General features: G+C 42.0%; 1 protein-coding gene across 9 annotated transcripts in view; it reads left to right on the forward strand.

The window, feature by feature from the left end:
• The window catches only part of CHD2 (chromodomain helicase DNA binding protein 2), a 100,460-nt gene that overhangs the window by 43,123 nt on the left and 37,226 nt on the right, over window positions 1-20,111 (forward strand). For 2 of the 9 annotated variants that reach the window (XM_032446880.1, XM_032446884.1), the window contains exons 8-10: window positions 2,296-2,352; window positions 7,792-10,950; window positions 11,290-11,423. In XM_032446880.1, the coding sequence (XP_032302771.1) occupies window positions 11,362-11,423 (62 nt within the window). In that variant the 5' untranslated portion in view covers window positions 2,296-2,352; window positions 7,792-10,950; window positions 11,290-11,361. Of the gene's footprint in view, window positions 1-2,295; window positions 2,353-7,791; window positions 10,955-11,289; window positions 18,816-20,111 lie in introns of those variants that run through there. The other 7 variants (XM_032446886.1, XM_032446881.1, XM_032446882.1 and 4 more) reach the window with 7 other exon arrangements.

Consider the following 20,111-nt stretch of genomic DNA (forward strand, 5'->3'; position numbering starts at 1 on the left):
ATGGCAGCTCGCTCCTTAGTTAGGTAGACCTTGTTAGGCTAGTTATGTGTTACTGGGGACTAAAGGAAAGGTTTAAGTTAATGACCACACTGCAGCATATTAGTGAGGTGTAACATTTGTAGGATTGGCAGCTTATGTGGAAGACCAGTGTCATGGCTGTAGGTTGTATCGTCTTCACAAAAATACATTCTTAGTTGCTCCTGATAAAGAATGTAATGTCAAGTAAGTGGTTTAAGAGCAGCTATTCTCACCTCACCTTATGAAAGGAGACGTGCTTTCCTGCTTCATGGACACAGTAGTGTTGATCTCTTGGTGAAGGAGTAGGATCTGTGATGCAAAGTGTGTTTTCTGTGGGGGACTTAGGACATCTCTTTGTAATATGGAAACATAAGACACAACTGTAAGGCTACCAAAGGAGTCCACGTTTGTTTTAAAATCTGATCACGTGACATCTACAGCAATTAGTGTGATTAGCTTGATTAAAAGGTGTTTGATTTACCATGTATGAAAGAACGCTAAATGGGAAACAGATGGGTTAATCATCTTAAGCTTGTCTTGGCTTAAGCCTCCAGCTTTTGTGGTGCATTCAATAGTTAGGGAGTGAATACCTCATGGGTATTGCCAATTGTAAACTGAATTGCTACGGTGTGTTTGAAAATAGTGAAAAAACGATCACTTGTTTATGTACATTAACATATATCTTAGTGCTTTTAGAAAACTCACTGCTTGATTCATCTATTCACCGTAGAGAAGTTTGACTACTTGTTAGTAATGTCACCACGACAAATACTGGATCTGTTTCCCAACATTTCTCTGAGTTGGGAGAAGTGCTTTCTGCTCAGCTCTGAACTTCAGTGTTCAGGTAGAAGCAGCTTTTACTCTATTCTGTTACGGAGCTGGATCTTATAATCTCATTGAAGTTTTTGAGAAATTACCTTAAACGAATGCTAACTCTGGACTTAAAGAAAACAAAATAGCTTGAAGGTAGATGATGTATTTCTTTCCGTTGTTAAAAGTGACTGAGTGCTTTAAGTTGAAAACCTGTCAGTGATTAGCTTTACCTGGTTTTCACATATTAAATCATACATTCCGAAGGTTTTATTGTGTGTAATGTTAGATATAGGAGAGAAGGAGTTTGGAAGGGCATAATTAGGCTGCTTTATCTAGTTTATATCTTAAGCTTTTTATGTGTGTTCTGAGTAAATGACTGATAGGTGCCTCTAGAATGATGAAAAGCCGGCAACCATGTTGTGTTCTGCAGGGCACTCATCCACCATTTTAGAAGTGCCTTCATTTTGTGCTCTCATTTAGTAACAGCTGTTGGATGACATTTTAAATACATGTTTTAAACATGTAAATCCCATGTTCATTTTGATCTCCTTCATGTTTATGACACTTAAGGACTCAAGGTCTTCATTATTTCTCCTTCCTAAGGGGATTTTTTCCCATATTAATTGTTTCAACTAAATTAACTCAGTTCATCCGTTTTTCTTTCTACTCATCTGAGTAGCTATCAGTTTGAAGATGACAATTAGTAATACTGTAGGAGATTAACCACGCTCTGCTATCACCATACAGATTCATTTTTACTTTGTTGGAGGCTGTATTCTAATATCAATAGATTCTGAGAGATCATGAGAGAAGCACTTTCTTTCTACATGTTAGAAGGCAGCTTGTGTGTCTCATGACTGTAGATTGATTGGCATGGATGAAATTGAGTCAAAAAAAGGAGAGGGATGGGTGAGTTCTTGACATTTCAGGTTTTATTGTCATCTTTCTACCTCTGCATAACATGATTCTTAAAAGATGTTTATTGATGGGGTTTGCCAATAAGCATTTTCCAGGTGGAGTTTTCATATCTGGATCTTGACCATAATGGGCAACTTTGTAGGATACAGATCAGATAACTTGTTCCATGCAAGTCTGTTAAACTATCCTACTGTATCTAACTGATACCACCTATTTGTGAAATGAGTATTTTAATTACTTTTATGTGGAAGGCAGATCAGTTTCCGCGTGTTTCCACTTAGTGCCTGTTTATTTTTAGGGGATTTATGGATAGTTTTTTTGGGGGGAGGGTTGTACAGATTCTTTGCTAACATGTTGCCCAGTCATCCCTCAGGTTCTTCATAAAAATGCCTTCCATGCTTCATGCTTGGGTTTGGTTTTATTCAAGAGGAGACCTTCTGCCATAAGCTTAGGCTCCTGTTCTGATCTTATGCATCTTTGTCTTTTCTAGTTTTATTTTTTTTATTATTATTAATTTAAGCATTTAACATGCTGTTTTCCCTGCAGATGTGATGAGGAAATGATTTACTGTAAGCAAAATAACTGCTCTTGGTTGAAGCACTGGTAAGTTATTATTCCTAATAATGTTTACATTTTAGCTGTAAAAACAACTGAAAATGAAAAGAACCAACATGTGGGTGTAATGTTGAACTTGCTGAAGTTGTTGGCTGAATACATTCTGAAGTTCTTGGGAACGTGTTGCTGTGCATGTGTGTGTTCCTACAAGGCTCACATAGGACCACAGCAGCATCTTGCTGAGCTGTAAGAAATGAAAGCTGTCTTTCTGGAGAAGAGCTTTCACATGTAATTGTTGTATTCTGGTCCGCTGCTTCTGTCACTGAACTCCATATTTATGAGCACTATTGAATCATAAATTTGCTAGTTTAGGAGGGTTTGATACACAAAACCTGTCACAACAAGGGAATACTCTGCACTTAAAATTTAGGTAACAAATGGTGTGGAAAGTGTCGCAGCAGGAGAAATTTGCCTTAGCAGCATTTCATGTTGTATTTCCATGCTTTTGTCAGCCTCAAGTGAGGGGCTTTGAGCAGAGAGTAATTGTCTCTATAGACTTTTTTATTCCACAATTATTCTGTCTCTGTTCATCTTTCAGTGTTTCTGCTTTGCAGGAAGTTGTCTGTAATGTTGTTACAGCTTGCTGCATTAAAATAATAGCTGATAAATTTTCATTTAAGAATCATTCCCCATATAATCAAAATGTAAAAACGACAAGCTTGAGTAGAAGAGTTTATTCAGTTCTGCACTGAATTAACATGAGGATGGGATAGTCTCCATCTTCCTTTACTGGAAGTGGTTTGGTCTCAACGGCCATTTGCTGTCTCTGGCACGTTTTGTGACTCTTAGGAGCTGTCCCTGGAAATACTCAAGTCCTTTTGTTTTCCCGTCTGCTCAAAGTTCCAGTTCCCTGGTTCTACATTTTCAGTTAGGAAGTCCATTGGATTTGTGTAACTCAAGTGACTTTTAGTATGAGCTGTATATTTCTTTAAAAGAGACAGTTTCTTGGAGCCAGTTCTTGCAGTTTGAAGGGGTATCTGATTGAGCAGTGCCTGCCTTAGGCTGCAGGGAGCTTGAAAAGAAATGCTGTTCCAAGATGCACTTATTTCACTGATACATGATAGCTGTTAACTTTTAACTGGCTGTGTGAGCAGTGACCTCCAGCAACCGTTCTTAACTAGAACGAAATGCCATCAAAGCTGCCTCACGTGCTAGAAAAGCAACTGCTCCAAGTCACTTGCTTCCTTCTGTTCTACTCCTGTGATGTGAGGATTAAGGTAGAGCTGTTTTGAAAGGAAAAAGGAGTATGGGGGAGGAGTCCTTATTCACTCCATGGAGTGAACAAAACCTGTTGTGGCCTTTGCTACTTTTTTGTTACACTTAATTATGGAGCATTTTATCACTGAATGTGTGGGGTCATTAAGTGAAAGAGTAGAATAGACTAACCTTAAGGAATTCAGTTTAGTGTGCAAGCTGGTTTTAGTCATCTTTGCTTAGTGTTTCACCACTTCTACTATCCTCTGCATTTTATTATGTTCTTTTACAAGTATTAAGCTAACTTTCATTGTACAGGCATATGTAAAACAGCTTATTTTTTCAGATGCTCTAAGCAGATATTGTTCTTTCTAGCTGTTCCTTGAAACTCTTGCTGAGCTGCTGTCCACTGTTACCTTTCTTCCCTGATCATCTGCTATAATCTCTAAACATGATTTATTAATATGTTGTGCTTCAATATGAAATATTTGCCTCTTTCTTTCATTTTTCTGTACGTTTTCCCATTTTCTGTCATTGAAATGTAAATGGATCGTGTCACGTTTGGTTTGTTGAGGAGGAATTAGGCTTAAAGTTACACACTGGGTAATTTTTCCATCCTCATTTTGTAATCTTTACCTCAAGGTAATCTCGCAGTTGGAGATATTTGTCTTCAAGGTGTGTTAATTCAAAATGAATTTGAGTAAGAACATTGCCATGTTTGTGCCCTGAAAGGATATTTGAGTACCGTATCTGGTTACCAACATAGATCATAGCTTTCAAAATGTTTAAAAATACTTTTTAAATGCTTCCAATTTGAAATTCCTTTCTTAATTAGAAGGGAGAGGAAAACAGTAGGAGCTTTAATGAAGCCAACATACTTTACTATATGCACTAAGATCCATGTGGTTTATGTTCATTCAGGTGCTCTTTATTTAAATGCGACTTATGGTTGGCTTTGAAAATAATACTCCTGAAAAGTGCAACAATGTGTGGAAGCCCTTGGTCGCATCTTAAATTAATCTTTAAAGCTGTGAATCCTGCAATACTGCTTTTCTCAGCTAAAAATACCTGATCCCACATGAGTTGTGCTTTCACTGCTGTGCTGACCGAACATGCAGTAATGTGAAAGGGGGCTTAGGACTGCCCAAAGCACGGAGTTACTTACTCAGAGGCAACAGAGGGCACATCTGCTTTTCCTTCTAGTGTAGAAGTTACCAGAAGTATCTTCAAAATCTTTAACGAGTCTTGAAAGTCACATTTTTAATCAGCTTTGAAGTACAGAACTTGAGGTTTTGCCTGCCAGAACCTCGTTCTGTCCATTCAGCTCCCTCAGTTGGAGTCCATTTCTTCAGCTGGCAATTCCTAATCTTGTGTACAAGCCTTTGGAGTATGAAAAACTTCAGTCTGAGGAAGTTGTAACTGTGTTGGTGTCTTACACACTTGCACTGATGATGGTTGTTTTATATCTTGTCATTGGTCTTCAATCTCAAGACTGGAGAAATAAAGGCTTTCGATTGACAAAAAAAAGAGACCGAAGTTTTTGGCAGTCGATGTCTGTTGCTGCTTTGGTCTTTGAATAGACACAGTATCACACAAGTAATTATCTGAAACAAAAGCTGTGTAAACACTAAGGTTTCAAAATTTTACCAGTTTGCCAGGCTTGTCAATATGTTACCAATGTTACCAGTTAAGGGAAACAGTGTTACATTGACTGCCCAGCTCCTTTATCTTGTCTGTAACACCGGGTATGGAAACAAATACATCAAATAGTAGGTAATAGGAATTGCAAAAACAGGGCTATTGCCTGACTGATGTTACAGGAGGAATTAAGTTTTCCTGTGATCTGGCAGAAATTGGCTATTCCATGGTTACAGTAAATGCAAGATCACTGCATGTGGCTTAGTGGAGAAGTACATTTTAGCAGTGTACTGAAATTTCTTAGCAATCTTTTTCATAAAGACAACTTGTAAGTAAATTTAAGTCCTGTGAAATCATTTAGTGAAGAAGTAAGTTTCACGTGAAGCTTATTGATGGCTCTTAAGACTTCAGCCGTTACTGTGGCATCTCCTTGATATATGAACAACTTGTAGACCAGTAGCTGTTGCAGCATTTTCTTAATGATGCCAACAGTTGTTTACTGCTAATTACTTTGCAAGGTCAAAAGAAGAGTGTGAAGTGAATGTGGCAGGGTTACTTGCAACGGTTCTTGTACAACCAAATGTAGGTGAACCTAGTGAAGAAATTTGCCCTTCAATTTTTCTTGGCAGATCTCATTAGTGTCTAAGGCAGAAAGCTAACTCCACTGAAAAGGGCCTTTCAAGGTTGAGTGATATATAAGTAAGTCACATTTTTGAGAGGTGGGGAAGCTATTATCAGTAATTAAATCCACTTATTTCTTGAAATAAATAAAACACTTTAAAGAGATTATTTGTAGGTCTACCAATGCGTTCCTGTTAGTGCTCCTGAATATTTGATCATAACAGTAACGTACAACTTTGTGTTGGTGATGGCTTTTTCCTCACATTTTGGATCATGTTTGAGCATTATTGTTAAACATACCCAAAGTATTACTTCATTTTCAAATGGCTGAATGAGTTTGAAATTAGGCTAGTGTATAAAATAAGAGTCCAGACCAGCCAACCAACCCACAAACTGTTTCTTTAGTTTAGCAATGAATAGAAACCAATCCAGATATTTAATTTGTCCCAATTGAGGATGAATCGAAGCTTGAAACAAAGAACTTAGGCAAATATGTGCATTTTCAAAAGCAGAAATCAAAGATCTCCTGAATAAATACTGTGAGTAGCACAAGTGATGCACAGTGTTTATTAAGCAGAGTGAATGACCAGATCCTGCATTCCACTCCTATGTGTTGTGCTGCTTTTCCATTGTGTTTAGAACAAGGAATAAACTTGTCTATGGAAGAGTGGAACGTAAGGCCCAAAGGTGATTGTGGAAGTCAGATGGAGGCTTGCTGCAATGGTTCCATCTCTTCATTTTGCTTTTACTGGTAATTTTGAGAGGAGAATGGAGAACTGTGGGCAGTGGGGGGCCACTAGATGGCTCCACTGATTCTTGCTGTACTGTGGGTAATTTCTGTATCCCTCATGGAATATGCCCAGGACTCCCAGGAGCAGCACAGGGGTGGAGTTAACTTTCAGACTAAAACGAGGTTAAAGCTGTGCACATTCAAATGAAAAAAGAACCAACACATTGTTAGAGTGCAGGTACTCAAAATCATGAAGCCATTATAAAATCTTTATTGTGTTTCATCCCCTGTGGTCATTGTCAGTTTTCAAATGATGTTTTTACCGTAGAGTAACTTCTTGTAGTAACTTTCTTTGAGTGCTAAGAGCATGAGTAGTTTCCTTGAAGTACCCAAGCTTATTTTTCTTGGAAGAAAACATAAAGATGGAGACATTTGATTTTTGTTTATCCACATAGAATCCATTTGAGGAGTTTGGTTTTTTTCTTCATTCACCTGTGGGCTGGATTGTTGTTATGTGAAAACTGAAGCTGGAATATGGTTCAGAAGTAGTATGGTGGCTCTGCTATAGCAACTAATGTAACTTGTGACCATATTCATCTGCTTTTTGACATGTTTCTTCTCGGTATTAACCAGATCAGCCATCCTGTTTGTTCATAAGTGTGCATTGTTTTTTTTTTTTGTTGGACCGAATGTCTTCCATAAGCTAGAAAACTGGATTATGATGGTGTAGTTTTAAGAACGTCCTGTTTCCAGTCACCGTCTTTATATAGGAACCCAGTTTTCATACTTCTGTGTTGGTTTTGATGGTGTTTGAAGAAAGGAGAGTGGACAGCGGTTAAAAAATTTTGGGTTAATTATAATTAAATTGGCTTTTCTAAGCTTTGTCAACTTTAACTGCTGGGTCGAACCAATAAAGATGGTTCCCAGGGCAAATATCCCATGTTTCCCACTATTGATTTATTTAGTGTTTTAACGCTAGAAGGGAAAAAAATAAATAAATGGAGCTTATGGAGCCTTGAAAAGGTTCTTGAAGTTGAAATCATTCTTCCTCTGCTACTTTACAGTTTGGATTAAAGTTCATCTTTTTGATTTTTGAACTGATGACCTTTTTGTGAAACAAGTCGATATTTTTGGGTGCATGATATGGAATGAAGCGTATTCTAAGTTACGGTTGTTGAATGTCTTAGTTTAAAGATAAGATGATCTGTATTCCAACAGCGTTTTTCTTTTAATTTTCCATAAAGAATCCAGTAAGATGAAGAATGTCAAAAGGAGTCTACGAATGAGACCAAGATGGCAGTTCCACTCTTGATTGAGAGTTTGAGGAAGTGGACTAATGCATGAGTGCTGTGATAAATCTGTCCAAGAAAAGGACGTTAAAACATGGACTCGTGTCTTTTTTAAACCAGAGAAGATCTGGGTTGTGATCATCCAATCAAAATGGACTTTGCACTTGAATTAATCAGGGGACTGTCAGTGCTTTATCCAGTGCTGGATCTGTTTGAGGATTGGGTGGTAAAATTTGATTCTCAGATTATATGTGCTTAAGAGGGAAATGGATTTGGTAAGAAATCTGTTACTATCCCATTGGACAAAATGTATTTATTATTATTTTTTTTAAAGTGACTTAATAAAAGGTTTTGGTTTCCTTCATGCTTTGTGTTTGTCCTTTCTGGCTGAATCTTTTCTTGGTCGTGTTGATATTTAAGAGTGTTATATTTTCGGTTGCTATGAAAGTGAGAAATACTTTAGCTGCCAAGCACTAAAGGCAAGGTAAATTTTTTTATGTTCTTGATGTTTAAAATGTGGTTTTCATTTACAAATGATCTTCACTTTGCTATGACTTCTAATGAATATTCATTCTGGTTTGTTCATTCAGGTGCTTAACATTGGCCATTTCCCTAACCTTGGTGTGTTGTCAGGGTGCTTCTGCTAAACTTTCTCAAGTTATTTTAAGGTGGATTCGGTATCATCTTGAAGGCTGGGCAAATGTGTTATAATAAAGGAGTACTTAAATGTTTTCTGTTGGGTTTGTTAGATGTGCTCATTCACTGGTGTGTGTGTACAGAAACTGTTACCAGACTTCCTGGACAACATACTTCCTAAACAGTCTATTTTCCTAAAATTGTTCTGTGTACCTGATCTGTTTCACTGCTATTTAATGTGGACATGGCTTCCTGATTCTGTACCATGTATTTGATGAGGAAAACTGTGTTAATTTTCTGACTGCTGCAGATGATGGTTGCTTTTTCTAATGAATTTGAAGGTGGTTCTTACGTTAAAAAAACTTCTTTCCAGATTTTTTGTGAATGAAATAATTGAACTGTATTTCGAGTACATTTCACTTGAAATTCGTGGTTGTCTGTGTCAGATTGGTCTTCATGTGGAGGACAAATCTCATTCTGTGGACTTAAGCAATGGAGTTTTGTTTTTAAAAACAGAAAACAAATGGGCTGTTCAGTGATTTTGCTCTTTTAGGCCTCTTTGGAAATATCCACTCTTACCATAATGAATTGTTGATGCTTTTTTGATGATGCTATTTCAATGATGCGCGCCTGCCTGTTGAAGTTTGCTTTTGCCGTGCGTTATGTGGTGGTGTTGGATGTTGGGACCAACTTAGAGATCCACATTCAGATGAGTGGATTTAACCCAAAGCATTTTCAGTTGTGTTGTCGTACTCCTTGGTTCTAGTTTAGGTGTTAAGGTTCTTCCATAAGTCGTTGGTAAACTGGTGTTCAGTGAAGTGGATGCTGACAGCAGAGCGTACCGTATTGTACCTCTTGGTATGGAGATGTGATAGGTTGTTGGCAGAAATGGACAGCAAGTGGGTAGAGTTCAAAGGAAGTATCTTGGTTCAGCTGGTGGAAGCCAGTGTTTCCGAGCTGTTGGGATGCTGTGCTGTGGACAGTCCTTGTAGACGCTGGAACTTGCCCATTGCCTCTTCCCCTCCATTGGTTACCCAATGGCTGATTTCCGTCTCTGGTTGTGATGGCTACAAATATGGAAGAAGTCCATGTGATTTAAGTTGTCTGTTGCTTGTGGGGAAACAAATGGTGGTCAGGATGCAAGAGGCTGGGAATGGTTGGTTCTCCTCCATGTCCTCTGTGATATGTCTTCTCAGCACCCCAGGATGTTGGACTGTAGATGCGGGTTGATTTCTGAATACGCATCTTGGCTATTTCGCGGCTTTGAATTCTTTTGTTTAAAATTTCTTGGCGAGTATTAATGATTTAAGAGTGGAAACGAAAAAATAATTCATTTAATGGTGTGAGATTTGTTCTACAGCAATGCCTTCACATCTCTGATGAAAATGCCATAGCTGTTGGATTAGTGTTGCTGGGGCAGACCACTAGGGAGGCGCTGTTGAGCTGGAAGGGGTTGGTAGCACTGTGGGGCTTTTTCAGGAGCTCGTGGCACTTCTGTTCCAAGCACTAACTGCAAATACTGGATGACAGAAGGAAGACCTTTTGTCTGGGGGTACTATGGCTTAGCTTAAAAATAAGCCCCCCTCGGGTGGGGTGACCCCCAAGGTGGGCAGTTGCTGGCTGCATGGCTGTGAGCTCCACTGCCATTCTTTCAAAATGGCTTGTAGCAGCACCACTTCCTGTCCAGGGAGGAAGTAATTTTAGCCCATGCACTGAAATATTTAGCAAATCTTTAAAACAAAAGGAACAAATTACGTTTCTTTCTGGTTTTAAAAGAGTGGCTGAGCCACAGGGGGTTAAGGTGCCCCTTCTGCTGGGGTAGTTGGAAGGAGCCAGGGCTGTGGGGGGTAGCAGGCACCCTTTAGGTGGAGGCTATCTCTTTTTTTGGTAGAAATGAAGGGGTGGGTCTATGGTACATCACCTGAGTTGTGGGGTAAATGTAGAGAGTGTCAATCAAAGGCAGAGCTCAGAGCTGGGAAGGAGCTCTAGATGGCGGCTGTGCCTTAGAGAGAGCGCGCTCAGCTCCGTGCCTTCCCCAACACTTTACGCAACTTTCCCTAACTTTCGGGCAGCCTCAGGGGGCCCCCACAGCCCCTTGCCTCTCCTAGGCACTAATAGGGGGCCGAGCGGACCTTTTTCGGGCAGAAAAGCAGCTTTTGAGGGCTCCTTTTTCGTGCCTTGCTGGAAAGAAGAAGCCGTGGAGAGAGCCCAGGTCGTTGTTTTTCCAGCTTAGAAGCCATGGCGTACCTCCATTTTTGTGCGCTCTCCTAATGAGCTTTTTCCCCCGGACATTTTTGTACTAATTATCGTTTCTTTTGCTTTACCGACAGCATATTTTTGAGGATTAGAATATATATATTTTTTTCTTTTTTCTGATTTTGGTATTTTATCATTCGAACTCTAAATATTTTGGATCTAATGTTTTACCACGAGCCGAAACTAACATCGACTTGGTCCTGGCGGCGGTGCATGGATCAGGTAGGTGAGCAATTAATAATAATAATTTTTAGATTTCTGCCGTTTGGAATACTTTGATTTTCGACCGATTTGGGCTGTATTCGGATGACGCAATAAGATAGAGATTATTTGCATCCAGTGTTACTTTGGGAAAGTTTGCAGGATGCTCCCCTCCGATGTTTATTCCCCTGTATTTTTTTTCCCCTTAAAAATGATTATTTGTTTTAAATCTCCGTTCTGCTGTGTCGATGGGTTTTGTGTATTGTTATAACAATATCATTGCAGCGTCAGGACTTTGTTCCTGATAATGAAAGCCAGTGAAACGAGCTGGGACCTTACCTTTCTTTCAACTTTTGACAGTAAATACCTGGGCACAGGACTTCAAAGCAAGCAGACATCCCTGACCCCCTCTTATTATTTAAGAATAAAAAGATGATGAGAAATAAGGACAAAAGCCAAGGAGAGGAGGGTTCAGTCCACAGCAATGCATCGAGGTACGATCTATCAACTTTCTTTTCTTTTTTTTTTTTTTCCTCTCTAAAACCTGTGAATGCCCTGTTTGCTTTGACAGCCACGGGTTACTGTCAGTGCTCCCTATAGAACATTTTCCTGATTTTTGTTGCCTTTTTAAGGAATGACCTTGAGATTGTTAGCATGCCACACCCTAATTTATTTTTTATTTTTTTTCTCGGTAGCAATTTCTGAAAGTTGTGTTGTGACTTAAGGGCCCATGTCACAGTCAAAAGGTACCGTACCTTTATTCAGGGGAGCCCTTTTCTCTGTAGGGTGTTTTTCCAGCTTTTCAATTTCGGTTTTTAGGTTTTTTGTGCTGTGAAAAATGACCTTGTCGGTTTAGCCATTGCTGCATTGCACCATTTTACATACAAGGCGGATTTTTTTTTTCCTTTGAAGAATCTCAGAAGTCTAAACTTTAACTGAAGGCCATACAGAAGCCTGGTGTAGTAGTAAATTATAGTAAATAGACCTAAGAAAAAGTTACATGAATGAAAAATAGCTCATTTTAAAATATAAACTGGGAAGCGCCTTTCTGTCCGACAGCCCTTACTTCATTTTTTATTTGAGCTTGTGGAACTTTGATGCTGTTTTGATATTTTTAGGATATTTTCATACAATTTAGACTCAACTTTTCTCCGGTGGTCGTGGCATTTTGTATTATAAAATATAACCTGGGGCTGCTAACAAGAGGCTGCAAATGCATTGTCTGTTTATTTAATGCATTATTGCTCGGAGGATTTTTGTTTATTTTGTGCAGTAATTAGATTATTTCCAGATTTTAATCAATTGATCCTTGATGTAGGAAAAGTATGGAATACTGAAAATGCTGGTTCGTTAAGAATACATGATTGTAATTATTGCTTCTTTTTATATTAAATGGGTCGACTTAAAGAGAGAAAAGAGAAAAAAAAAAAGAGGAAATGAATTTTACATGCATTTATTTTGTCTTCTGGTTTGTAAACACGCCGAGTTTTGCATTTTGTTCATTTGGATGGAATTCTGGCCTGTTTCTTATTTTCCCTTTGGTGTGAAGTAATTTTGAAGGCATGCTAATAAAACAAATTCTGAACAGTTTGTTGTATCACATGTACTCTTATGTGATGTTTGCAGGTGTTTGGTATTTTTGATGCCCATTATTTAACCTTATTTAAACGCACACTTGAAATACTGTGGGAATGTGTCTGTTATCAGAGTACTGTGACACCTGAAAATATATATACATGTGTGTATTTATGGTATGGGGGATGTGTTGAGACTACTGACGAATTTTAAATCCTAAAATGGATATGGGTAAGTTTAAAATGATTATTAATAAATCGAGCTTCGGGGATGTTGAAACACAACATATAGCACCTATACAGCTGTGTTATAATAATGCAATCTGAACAGAAGGCAGATTTTCAAACCACAATGTTGGTGTTGTTGGAAATACTGCTTTATAAGCCTGATTTTTTCACTAAAAGAGGAGCATTCACTTTGTTTTTCTGGTCGCTTTAAGTGCGGATTGCCAGCTAAAGCAATAGTAGGTGTGATTTGCTCAGGATATCTAAATTAAGGTAGCGCATCTGCTTGAAATTCTGTCCTGAATATGAGGTGCAAACAGAGACATCTAGCAGTAGAAGAGCTTTGTGTTTTTTGTCCTCGGGGTGATTCTATTTGCATAGTCTCACATGTGTGATTTTGCTGATTTCTTTGAAAGGTTGTTTATCTGGATGGCTTTAAACCAACACCTGTTGTGAGGTTACGCTGCCTCTTCCACTGTTCTTCCCAAAATAAACTTGCTGTGGGTTCACATCCCCTCACCTGAGGTGTGGGAACAATCCAACACGAGGCTGTTTGTGAGTGAGCCCTGTCGAGCTGCCTTCTGAGCTGTGAGTCAGCTGAATGTCGTAAAATGGGCTTTACTTCCTGAGGTTGACTTGAAGTTGCAGGGGAAATGATTTCTAGGAAGTAAAGCCACCACTTTGCTTTACTGCAGCCCCAATCTGCACTCGTGTCTGTACCTCAAATGCTGCTGGCCTGTTGAGTTTGGTTTTGGTTTGTTTTTTTTCCTGAGCGGTGTGAATATGTACATCTGTAGTCCTGGATTGGAGCTGTGGATGGTGGCAGTGGGTGGACAAGGTGGATACAACCAGTGCCACTGTAACTGGACTAGGAAAATCTGATGCTTCTCTGCTCCTTTAGTGTGCAGCCTGGGGACTATTTGGAATAGACACCTGCACTGCCAGTCCTAAGGAAGCGAAAAGCTGTGTGAACAAACCAGAATCCCTCTGAGGATTGTCCTGGAGCAGGTGATCATTGCTGGGGGCCAAATGATGCTGACCCCCAGTCTGTGAGCTGACTGGTGCTATGGGGGAGCAGCCACACCTGCCCTGGTGTCCCCTCGATGCTGGGCCTGCCCTGCTGCCCTGCAGTTGATTCTGGGCCACCTCCACGTGGGTCTGGTGAGATGCTGGAGCTTCTAATAACCACCACCTGTGTGTTTGGGGCATGAATTGCCTGCAGCCAAACACAGCCCTGATGCTTTCCAGCATTCTTTGTGTTGCCTTTTATGAAAGGTGGGTGCTCAAGTTCAGTGCAGTGGTGGGAGCTGCAGCAGTGAGATGCAGCTGGGGGTCCTGTGAGCCCTGGAGCGATGCAGGGATGGCACACAGCACACAGCCACCATGTTGCTTTCCCTTGGCTCTCTCCTTGCCTTTGTTGCAGGGAAGTTAAGAGCCACTGCATGCAAGGAATTTATCACAAAGGCTGCAGGGCTGAACAGCGTTTAGGACTGTGCTTCTCACCATTTGGGAAGGAAAAAAAAGAGAAAAAAGAGGGGAAAAAACAAGAGCAGGGTGGGCCTGAGGGCTGTGTGTGTCGGAGCTGTGGCAGGGCGCTGCGGGCTCGGCCCAGCACGGCTCGCTGCTCCATGGCAGCCATTTTATGAAGATGTAGCTGCAGACACAGGACTTGGTGCGGGGGGGGAGCGATGGGGGACGAGGCTGCCGAGCATTAATGGCTGTGCCCCTGTGTGGGGGGATTGCAGGGCAGCTCAGCCTGCTCGGTAGCGTGAGGAAACCCGCCATACCCCGCAAAGGGCGAGGGGAAAACCGCCCCGCCTGGCACTTCGGTGCGGGTCCGGCGGAGTCACAAAATGGCTGTTCCTTTGTGCCGCATAGCTGACAGACATACTGCATTGCACTGTGTGTACTCTAAAAACAGCAGGAAGTTGCTGGTGCTGAGTTCAAAGGCCATTTGTGCTCGGCGGGGCCGGGGATTGGCTGCGTGTTCGCCTGGTAACAGCTGGCTGGACGGCGGCGCTGATGGAGGCTGGGCCAGGCCTGCGGCTGCGTGCGCAACCTGACTGCGCGAGGGATGCTGGGTGCTATGGGAGCACTGGGTGCTATGGGAGCATTAGGTGCTATGGGAGCACTGGGTGCGCTTTATGAAGCTGTGGGAAGGCTTTTTTTGTTGAGAAAAGGGAAAAATGCTTTCTCAGAACAGGAATCCAAAGGAGTAATGCGTGAGGAATTTGTACGATAGTGATGTAAGCTGCACAAAGGAGCTTGTTATTCTTTCGTGACTTCTGTTTCACATTATCCTCTCAAAGGAAATGTCTCATCAAATTACAAACACGCAATTCCGAGACCTAAAACTTGTCGGTTTCCTGTTTTGTGAGCGCTGCCAGGAATGGATACTCCACACAAAGCCTCACCGGCTGCAAGGAGCTGCATTTAGCTGCATTCCAGCTCTTCCGGATTGTGTCCTCTGGTTAAACTTCCTAAGCCAGCTAATGGCATTTTATAGTTTCTTTAAATGCTTGACTTCTGCTGAATGAAAACAGAAAACCAGAGCTCACCTGGGTAGCTCAGTAACCCTTTGCAAACACTCCTGTAGCACATAGCGCGTGTTCCTACCAGAGCCCTGCTGCAAACATCTCCTGCCTGCGTTTCTCTTACTGAAGGAATTTAGCTTGAGTTCTGAGGATGAGAAATGCTTCTATATCTCCTGTTTGTCTTCCCCTCTCCTTCAAGGAACATGAATAGGAACAGAACAACACTGAGGGAGGGGATAGCCTGGATTATTGTAATTAGTTAAGCCACCTTCTAGCAAAGGATGTACTGCCCTACTGACATAGTGTCTTACATAAACTTTGCTGGTGAAAAGCCACCAAACGAGCTCTGTCCAAGAGGTGGTGGGATACTGGTAAAAACTGTGTCCTGCAAAGGATCCTTGGTATGAAAGCAAAACCATTGAGAAGGAAAATAGTGTCTGGTGGCTTATGATGAAGCTTTACTAAGTCTGTGTAAGGCCGCTCATGCCTCCTTTTTTTGGAGCTGGGAGTGTCTTTTGGTTATAATAAGCAAAACGTTGATGAGTCTTTCCAAGCATGCAGTAGCATTTATGACAGCGCTGCCTGTGCAGCGCTGCTACAAAGCTATCACTTTTCAATACGTGGTTTACTTAACGTTAACATTTTGAGATCATCCATCTAGAAGTAGCCTATGTGGGACCCCCAGCTGGGATCCTTTTCTGGTATGGTGCTGGTAAGTGCTCACACAGCCTCACATTTTGGCTGTGCTCCTGGGAAGCCTTTGCCAAGCACTGAGCCTCACAGCTTGCTCTGCTGCTCAACGGTTCGCTGCTCACAAACCCCAGCTCCAAACAATTGTGTTGCAATGTGAAGAATTCCCCGTCTCCAGAACACTAAGAACCTTAGGGGGGAAAAAAAAAGAGTTGTAACTGTTTGTTTCTTGCCAGTTTTCTCGCTGGGTGCAGAAGACGTGGTGTAATTGTTCACATATTAACTCGAGGAGTCATTTACGTCTCTTTCATGGGGAGGAGCCTCTGCTCTGAACACAGCCTGGCTGTGGATTGGAGAGCTCTGCGTGCCATGTGCTGTCTGTACAATGGAGGCTTAATGCGGGCCTTAAATCTGTTGGTTAAAAAGAGCTTTTAACAGACACTTGGAATGATATTCTCAGGCCGGGTCAAGTTACGTTCTTTGCACTGCGGGTCATCTGGCACCAGGAGAGAATCTGTGCCTCTGACTTTTTGTTGCTGATTCTGAGTCACAGATTCTCATCTTATTCTGTTTCTTTATTACTTCTCAAAGGAAACTTGCAAATGTTAAATGGAGAAAAAGCCACAAGCTCCTCGCTGCAGTAATTTAGGCCTGACTTATGTGTTGTGCAGCTTAGTGTTCTTTACATCTGGCAATGCGTGCTATTCCCATTGTGCTACCCGGAACAGGAGCTGCAGTGGCAGTGGGGTACAATGAGTTCCCCCACCCCTTGTTTCAGCCTCCTGGAGAAGTATAGGCACCCGATGGTTGCATTGCATGGAGGTGCTCAGCAATGGATGCTGAGCATTGCGATGCTTTGCATCTCTCGGGCGTGGAGAGCGCTGTCCTTTTCAAATCCCTGAGGTCTGCAATTGCGCTTTCCTTTTGGCGCAGGGAAGGATGCTATGCTGCCTTTGGACGTTCTCAATGGCGCTCCTTAATCAAGCAGACAGGTTGTAACTCCTTTTATCACTGTTCTTTTTTTTATCTTCTTTTTTTTCTCCCCGCTAAACATCCCAGGCATTTTCAGCCTCTGGCTCAAAGATCAGAGAGCAGAAGAGCCCCCTCTCCCACTCATGAATGAGCTACTAGTTTTGTTTCATTATTCAAGCATAATGGGTTGCCTTTGTAGTGGGGGGGGGGGGGGAGATCTTCTGGAAAATACTTGTCATTCAAGATAACCCCACGTGCTTTGAGCTGCAGCAGAGCAGTGAGGGATATATTTAGCTTGCTCTGTGCTCAGGATTGCTTTGCCTTTGGCATTTGGGAGTCCTGTGCTGGAGCAAGTAAATGGTGTCTGTGAAGATTTCCCTCTGCCTCCTCCCCTTCCTGTCCTTTCAGCCAGGCTGGCAAGTGGCACAAGGCAATTCAGATGGTTATTCAGATAGGATGCCTGCTGGGTGCATAATCCCCTGGTTTATGCAGTAGCACGGTGGCCCTGTTGTGCCTGCTGCTGTGAAAATGTAATTAACACCCACTTTCTGCAAGCCGGGTTTGCAGCCACGTGGGGAAAAAGAGTCACTATGGAGAATATACAAGTGCCTATTTAGGAAGAAAAGTTGCCTGTCAGTAAGTGAGACTGGGGAAATATTTTTCTACCTCAAAATCCCTCAATTTCATCTGGTTATCTGGCAGGGATATAATCCACGGGCTCTTGTTCCCCATAACAGCCTACCCAATTTGCCCAACATATACTGTATTTTAAGGTGCTTGAGGCTTGATTCTGAACTGCTTGAAGAGCCTCTCTGCATTCAGTGTATTGTAGTTTGGAACTGGAGCCACACGCAGTGCATGAGCACTGCTAGCAGAGTAATGGCAGCATTTTTCTTCCTCTCCATTCCCTCCCCCATTTGCATTTTTGCCTGCAGGAGATAAGTTCACTGACTAACCCAAGCTGGGAAACTTTGTTGACTAAACTGTCTCAACTGTTATCACTAGAAAAAGCCATTGCCTCAGGAGCTGGGTGGGTGCCTGTCACTTTTCGTGATAGATTTTGAGAATCAAGCCCAAAAAGTTAGGAATTGATTTATTTTCAGTGTCACAGGTTGGGTGTTGTTCACTCAGCTCTCCTACAAGCTCTGTGTACTGTCTTACAGCTGCTGTGTGTCTTGGGCCGTGCATCGCTATTAACTGATAATGCTTGTTATTCTCATTGTACGTAAACACAGTGTATGTTGGTGTATAATAATAGAGAACATCACGTTTATATTCAGGGAAATGTTAAAAAGAAAACAGCAATGTGGGATCTGGCTGGATCAGTGCATGTGATGTGGTTTGCCACGTTCCCTTTGTGTGTAGAACTACCTGTGCATAGGTCACGTTAGGAAAGCGTGTCTGTTTAAATAGTTGTGAGTTGGTGGCTTGCACTCTTTGCCTCTGTGTGCTTTGGAGTAAATCCAGGGTTACCTCCATGCCTGATGCTGCTGATGGGCAGGTGATGCTGGCAGCCCGCACTGAAGAACTACGTGGAGTGAGAAGCCCCTTCTGGTGGTAAAGCTGGACCTGAAAAATGCACCTGGGCTGGGGGAGATGTGCAGCTGCTCAGCCTCATGTGCCCACTGGGTGCATGGATGGAACGTGTCCCAACCCCTCCGCTTTGTTCCCAGCTGGGGTTGCCATGGGGCTGGAATGCAACTGCCCCTTGTGGCAGGATCACTTGGTTCTGCCAGAGGAGGAGGACATGGGTTCAGGTGTGGACAAACCAAGTGCTGGCTTCATCCTACCCCAAAACCGGAGTCATGCTGCTGGCCCCTTTCTCCACTAAGCTAAGCATGGTGTCCTTGCGCTGTTCTGGTGACCTAGTTTATGCTGGCTCGAGTGAAAGGTGAGTGTTAGGGACATGGGCTGGGTGGGTGGGAGCAGGTGCCCTGTGTCCCCAGTTCACAGGCAATGAGCTGAGATGAAGGTGGGGACCTCGGCCTCCATCTTCTACACATCGCATGAAGCTTTGTTCAACCTCACACAGGGGTTAAGCATGTGTTTGCATGTGGGGAGCACTGAGCTCGGTTTCTGATATTATCCAGCTCCTGGAGTATGTGCCATAGACTGTTTTGAGCCTGCACTAGGATTATTTGGCTAGCACCAGGGTTACTTGGCCAGCACATAGTGCCAGTTAAGCTTGCAAAGCCTAGCAGAACATTGCTGTTGGGATTCAAACTTGTTTAGATTCAAAACAGTGATGTGTCAAGTACTTACAAATCTTACTTTGGGGAGGGACTTGGCTTATGGGAGGATCTTGGACCATTCATCCTCATTTCTCCCACTGGCTGGATTCAGATTCTATCTCTTGAAAGCTGAATTTTGAAGTGTGGGCAGAATGGTGCCAGTAAGAGCCATTTCTGTGGCAGCTCTTGACTCCAGCAACGTGTTGGGTCAGTGCTGAGGGTTGTCATCATGCCTTGCATCTTCTGAGCAAAGATGATCTCCTATAAAAAGAAGTCAGTTGCTCAGATGTGAAATACTAAATGCTAACTCAGGAGGCTTCAGGCGTGCTGTAATAGCCTTGTAAACTCAGATGCCTGATTGTGAAAGGTCTTATCGTTGCCATTCAGCCACTAATTTCTTGGAAGGAACGTGGCCTTCTTGGTAAGGGATGATTTAGTTGTTTTTTTGTATATTTCCCTTCCATCCAGCAGATTCTTAATTAAACCAGCATTATGGCCTTAAGGAGTTCTTAGAAAACAAAGGAACATGATCTGCTGAGCATTAGCAGATCGCAATTTCTATTAAAATCTCTCACTTCAGCGCAGCTACCAACGATCCAGCCGTGGTTTTGACGTTCACGGGTGATTATCTCAACTGATTTGGAGGTTTGTGGGACTGCTTGGATGTTTAGAGCTTACCCTCGATTAGACTTGAATAGAAAGGAGGCCTTTTTGGATGTTAACTCGTGTATCTTAAAGTGGGATGTATTCCCAAACCAGCCTCAGGAAAGAGCCCTTCAATGTTTGGTTCTGTACAATGGTGGGACCTGATTTGATGTATCACTGTTTGCTTCAAGGAAGAAAACGATAGAGTCTGCATAATGTAGGTAATGTACGTGAGTGATGGCTGTTTGTGTCCTTCTGTCCCTTGTTTCTCAAGGCCCTAAGCTTTATTACAACGAGCTTTGGCGTGGGAG

This window comes from Coturnix japonica, chromosome 10 (assembly GCF_001577835.2).
Source record: "Coturnix japonica isolate 7356 chromosome 10, Coturnix japonica 2.1, whole genome shotgun sequence".
Lineage (NCBI taxonomy): Eukaryota > Metazoa > Chordata > Aves > Galliformes > Phasianidae > Coturnix > Coturnix japonica.